Source organism: Globicephala melas, chromosome 8, assembly GCF_963455315.2.
Source record: "Globicephala melas chromosome 8, mGloMel1.2, whole genome shotgun sequence".
NCBI lineage: Eukaryota > Metazoa > Chordata > Mammalia > Artiodactyla > Delphinidae > Globicephala > Globicephala melas.
Window position 1 is genome coordinate 101,076,364 of NC_083321.1, and position 6,000 is coordinate 101,082,363.

Genomic DNA, 6,000 nt, shown 5'->3' on the forward strand with positions numbered 1-6,000 from the left:
CAGCTGGCCAAGCTCAGAAAGCTCAGGAATAACAAGGAACTATGAACTGCGTGATGCTGTGGTTCCTTCCTAGTGCTCTTGGGGCTTAGGATAGAAGCAGCAGAGCATCTAACCTCCATAGGTAAATAGTTAAAGATTTATATGAGGCAATCAAAAACAGCTCTGTACTGAGAAAGGAATAAGCAAAGTAGGAGTTGCACACTGTGATGATTCCGACAGCCAGAGAGGCACTTAGACACCTATAGGCTTCTTGTGTCAATCTAGACAGGAGTCTCGGCTCAAGCTTCTAAGAACATAAACAAGGGAGAGAGTAAAACGTGCACTGGTTCCATGAACCTGGGTGTAGGGGGGAGGGACGGTTGGATCCTCTATTTAGGGATTCTATGCGTAACTCCCTGAGTGAATGAATTGGTAAGAGGCAAAGGAGGATGAGAGTGAGCATGTGTGTCGGTGTAGGTGTGACCCCTAAGCAAGAGCACACACATCCAACAAAGAGGGTCATCTCACAAGACGGTAATAGAACCCAAATGTTTCTATACCAGTGTTCTGAGACAGTTCTTATTCATTCAGCCCAAAAACTCTGGGGAAGGCAATTTATCTTCCTGCTGCTGTAGGGAGCCCTGGTGAGAGGCACAAAACCACACGAATACGTGAGTGTGTGTGTGTGTGTGTGTGTGCGTGTGTGTACATTAGAATTACATACAAGCAGGGATGCACGCATACTCGGGTGTGGGAAGGGCCCCCAGGTTAAATCAGGATGGTCAGAAGCAAAGTTTGACAGCGGGAAAATATGCAGTGACCACAAGTAGCAGCTGAGGAGCTGGGGAAGGAGGTGTGGGTTTCTGCTCTCATCTGGCTTCTCCCTGACAGGGGAAGAAAGGGAGACATGCTGTTTGCTTGCAAAACCAGCCACCCATGGCGGTGCTGTGCTTTCTCAAAAACTTTTACCCTTCATTTAATCAACAGATGGACGTGCTCTGTTGTGGATTTTTCTGAGAGGCCTGTTCCTCCCAGAGCTGTGCTGGCTGGCACAAATGCCGCCTCAGATGGCAGAGAAAGCGCCGGCATTCCAGAAGCGGGGGAAGGAACCGACTGACTTGTCCCTCAAACTCAATTCCACAGGTGACTCGGATGCCACCGGCTCTGCGGGCACTGGCCATCCATCTCCCCAATGGCCCTCCCTGCCCTCCACCCCCACGGGCCCCAAGGCTCCCAGGGGCAGGGAGCCCGAGGTGGCCAAGTTCTTTTCGGAGAGTCCACCAGCTTCTCTGCCCCTGCTAAGCTGCAGAAAGGAAGCAGTCAGCATCACGGGCGGAATTTCATTGTATGCCCTGAAATCTAGTGCTGTGTAGGACTCAGAATGCAGTCGTATTCAGAGAAGCCGATTACATTCAATGAAACTCTTGAGAAGCTTTTCCCAAACATTGCACATCACGCCACGGTCCATTCTGTCATCGCAGACCCCTCCACACGCATTCCCTTCCGAATACACCCGTGCCAGCCCGACCTTATTCGTGCTGAAATAGCCACGTAAACAAAGCTCTCCCTCCCGGCCCTCTTCTCCAACCTGCGTCTGGAGGAGAGGAGGCGCCCAGAAGTTCAGAGCCGCACAGCCACAACGATGCCGCCTAATTAACATACCGGGAGCATAAAGAACTCATTTGCATTGGGGAGTTTGAGCTGGATGTTGACAAGTGAGGGGAGAAAGTCACCCTCCCCTCCGGTATCCCTGCCTTCCAAAGGAAAATAAACAGTACCATTCTGTTGCATTTTCAAAGGCAAAGAGGCAATGCCAGTGCCTCTCGGCCGGGCACCGGGAGACGCATCCATCAGTTCGAGTTTCCGAACCCTGCCCACATTCCTGCCCGCAGCCTCGCGCGCCCTGACAACCCCGCCGACTTTTTTTGCAACTCCAGCGGCGCACGGGTCCTACCTTGGCTGAAGAGGAAGAAGCAGACGAACAGCAGGTCGAGCTGGAAAGGTCTCATTCCTCCGCGCGCCGAGGGGAAGCCGGCGGGGCAACTTGGGTTCGCGGTGAGTTTCTCCTGCTCGGCGGCTCGTGGTGCCCTGCCTCCGCCGCGGTCCTCCCGGGTTCGCGCCGACCATCTGTCTGTCCGTCGGTCCCTCCGGGTGGCCTCGGGCTCCGTGCCTCAGGGGATCCGCAGCCAGCCGAGGCAAGTCGCCTGTTTCTAGCCGCCTCGGGAAGCCGGGTTTGTCAGCGACGTCCCCTCTCGGAGCAGCTCCATCCTCTGGCGCTCGGCATCCCAGGCACACAGCTTCCTCCGGCGGCTCCTCCCACAGCCAGCGCGCGAGCGAGCCAGGGAGCGAGTGACGAGTGACAGAAGGGCTCCTTTCACTGAAGCTGGGGCGGAGGGAGAGGGAGGGGAAACAGGTCATAATTAAAGAGGAAATACTTGGTGAAAGGCGATCTATGCAAAACGGAGGGTGGTGGTGGTGCAGGGGAGGCTCTGTTCTTTCTTTCCTTCTTTTTTTCCCCCTACATAGGGGGAAATTCAGCTTTTGCCACCATTATTGACCAAAAGACATCTTGAACAGGGAGCGGAGGTGTGACTTTTTGTCCACAGGACATAATGTTGTTTAAAGGAGTGAAGGATGGCTGGATGCACGTACCCATACTACAATATGCTTGCCTTGCCTTTGCACGGGGGACTGGAAACTGGGCTGGATGGGGAAAAGCAAGAGGCAAGGGGGGGTACATCTTTCCCCAGGAAAGACTTGGCCAGTATGTGCAGCAGGAGTCTCGGAGTTGGGGAAAAGATAAGCATGCTTTGAATTTTTGAGACTTTCCTAGGAGGGGGCTAAGTAATAAGCTGGGAACGTTTGCACCTTGGTTTTGCTTTGCCATACTCCTAGAAAACAAAATGAAGGAACTAGAGGGAAAAAAGGTAGATTTATGACACATACCCATTTGTTATTATTATTATCCTGGTTTGTGCATTTCCTACTAAGGATAGGGGAGCAGGCTGGCTTTGCATTTGGAGTCTCTCCTCTAAGGAGCACCCCATCACTCTGAGTGTGTCTTTTCTCCAAGAGGTGCTGTGAATCCTACCGCGAAGGAGAGGCCAAGGTCACAGGCAACTGCCTCCTAAGAACCTTCAGGTCTTTCACCTGTCATGAAACTCACACTCAAATCAAACTCTATTTCCTCCCGGATATCAAAGCAAATTTATCTAGGTCTATTTATTTGAGAGACATTTAGCTATGCCTGGTATAAGCAGGGCATTGGGGGAAATAAAACTGCAGGCGCTGTCCATGACTTCAGGAGCTCATAATTTAGTGTGGAAGCAGAGTACACACATAAGATACAAACTGTAAGGATAGTTACAAAGCAACATATAAAAATATACAGCATTATGCAGAAGAAGGGGACATAATGAGTAAGGAGAGGGAAATGAAAGATGCTCACTCGATTTGTGGCATGCAATTATAAAATCAATCATTACTTTCATCAGTCACTGGACCTTGGGGAGGTGTTTTGGGAAACTCTTAGCTTTTCTTCCAACAGTATTACATATTTTGGGGACTTTGCTGATTGCAAGGTACATTCCAAGTTTCCATGTGGATCTTAACTTTAAAAAACACATCCCTTAGTATTTATGAACAAGGAAGAGAGAAGGGGCACATGTGTGCTATCAGGAGCTTACACCTGGTTGTTGACATCAAAGATCTACAAATTAGTAGGTGTCTGCCCTGTTGACTTTTCTATTCTTAATAGTTTATTTAACTGCACCCCTTAGAGGCTGTTAAACACATCAAAGGGAAATTTGTAAGCAAACTTTTGGGGGAAAATAAGCAATGCTGAGCAACAGAAACTAAGAGGAGCCAAAAGAGGCACCCCATCAGCTAAATTAGCAAACAAGGCACAGAAGCAAAGTGTCAGCACTACCTTAGTCCAGGGACTTGCTATAATAGACAACGTAATGAAATAGAAGAGACAAATCAGAAACACGTGCAAAAGATGAATAATAATTCTAAATAACATGTCAAATAACATAATCAAGAGTGAAAATATACTTTAGTAGGAGCTTTCCAATTGAATCTATAGGGGCGGGAAGAAATTTGAGGTCTGGGGGTCATTCCTAAAGCCAACCTTGCTGTGAATAAGACTAATAATTAAAGAATGTAGATTGTGCCTTACAAAGCAACATTTGATGTTTTAACTGACATTTACCCTTTAAACTGTTGTTAATTCTGATTGCTAATTCCTAAGTGGCCTGGGACCAAACTTGCTTAATTCAGCCCCAGAGGGAAATACTACAAACCAGGATCAAGAGGCCAGGGTCACGACTTGTGCAACCCACCAAAATCAGGCCCACCTACAGGTGCCTTCAAACTACACACACTCACTCTTGGTCAGGAGAAGAGGGGTGGGGGGAGTCCGAGGTTGGAAGGACCTGGCTTCCCTCGCCCCATGGTCCCGAGATTGCCTCCTGACTCTCAATCTGGCTCCGATCCCCCACCCCCTCCACCCCCCAGCCAGCTAGGCCTGTTCCCTTCTCCATCCCTCTCTCCTTCCCCCCTCCACCCCCCCCCCCACCCCCACCCCCGCCCCGCAGCCTCTGGTCTCCGGCAGAAAGGAAAAAAGCTTGGATTAAGTGGTGAGCTGCCTGCCTCTAAAAGGACCAGGAGGCCTTTCAAGCCCAAGTGCCGGAAAAATCAGGGCAGTCTTCGGCAGCCACCACGTGGGGCAGCGAGAACCACAGCGGTACCTGCAGGACCCACAGCCGGCCGGGCTCTGGCGCCAGCCCCGACGGCGGCCCCGCCATCTCCGCCTGGGCTGATCCTTGGCCTCACCTCCTCCGGGGTCTCGGTTAACCTCCTGGCGCTGTAAGGTGCCTGCGCGCAGTTCGCGGCGAGGAGGGAGCGGAGGAGGGAGGCGGCGAGCAGCACGGCTCCACCTGATGGAGAAGCGCGGAGGCTTAGACCTCGAAGCGCCGCGAGGGGAGGTGGCCGGGGGAGGACGCCCGCCGCCCCCGCTGGGAACCTCGGCGTCCGGAGCGCGCCGCGCGGAGAACCGGGTCTCTGGGCTCGACCCGAGGAGGTGGCGACCCTGAAGAGACAGCAGAAAACCGGCCACTTGGAAAACTGCCCGAATTCTTGTTCTCTGCCCATCCAGGCTCCGGGTCTCCGTTGCGCCCACCGCGCGAGCCGCGGCCCCTCGCCAGCAGGTGGCATCCTCTCTAGAGTTTCTTCACCTGGCGCAGAGCCCGTGGCCGCCTTAATCAGTTCCCGCCCCCTCCAGGCTTTCAGGGCCAGGAGTTGTGTCCTTCGAACCCCCAGCCCAGCGGGTAGGAACGAGATCTCCCTCCCGAGAATGGGGGCTGGCTCCGGAGTCTGCTGCTCCCCGGCCAAGAAGTTTCAGGAGTGCAAGTCTCCTCCGGACAGCTTCCAAGCCCTGGTCTCTGGGCAGCAAGAGTACTCCGCTGTTTCCTGAGGTCAGGAACAAAGAGTGAGGCAGGAGGCTCTGGGCCCAGGTACAGGGGTGTCCGGGCACCGCTGTCCAGCGTCCTGAGCCGGTGGGAGTTCAGACTCTGACTCATCACCACTTTCCAGTGACTTTCCTCCTGGCTGTTCATCCAATGTCTGTAATATTTATTATTCCCCCGATTTGTGCAAAGGCCTGTTTTGGGTACTTAATGAAGATGTGTGGAATGAATACGTGAACTCCTGTTCTTGGAAAGTTTGCCCTCTAGTTGGGGCGAAGCGTACACAGGTGCATACATGGCAAAAAATTATGAACCTTCTCATTGGCTTTTTAACAAGACAGACGTTACCCTGGAGGGTCATCTGTCAGTTGGAATCCTTTCTAGTGGAATCCTTCTGGGCCCACTTGCCTGAGGCCCTACAGGAAGCTGCAGGGTCGAGATGCAGCACAGGGCCCCAACCTTCAGCTAGAGTTTCCACTGTCCTGCTTGCTCCCTTGCTCTCCTGCAGTGCTCATGCGCCCTCATCTTCCTGTGTTCACCAGGGCCCCTGTAT

General features: G+C 52.5%; 1 protein-coding gene across 6 annotated transcripts in view; it reads right to left on the reverse strand.

Annotated features, from left to right (window-relative positions):
• KIRREL3 (kirre like nephrin family adhesion molecule 3) overlaps positions 1-5,142 on the reverse strand; it is a 550,312-nt gene extending 545,170 nt beyond the window's left edge. For 3 of the 6 annotated variants that reach the window (XM_060304275.1, XM_030840897.2, XM_060304279.1), the window contains exons 1-2: positions 4,816-5,138; positions 1,934-2,362 (exon numbers count right to left, since the gene is read on the reverse strand). In XM_060304275.1, the coding sequence (XP_060160258.1) occupies positions 1,934-1,988 (55 nt within the window). In that variant the 5' untranslated portion in view covers positions 1,989-2,362; positions 4,816-5,138. Of the gene's footprint in view, positions 1-1,933; positions 2,363-4,730 lie in introns of all 6 variants that reach the window. The other 3 variants (XM_060304276.1, XM_060304274.1, XM_060304277.1) reach the window with 3 other exon arrangements.
• Positions 5,143-6,000: the final 858 nt, after the last annotated feature.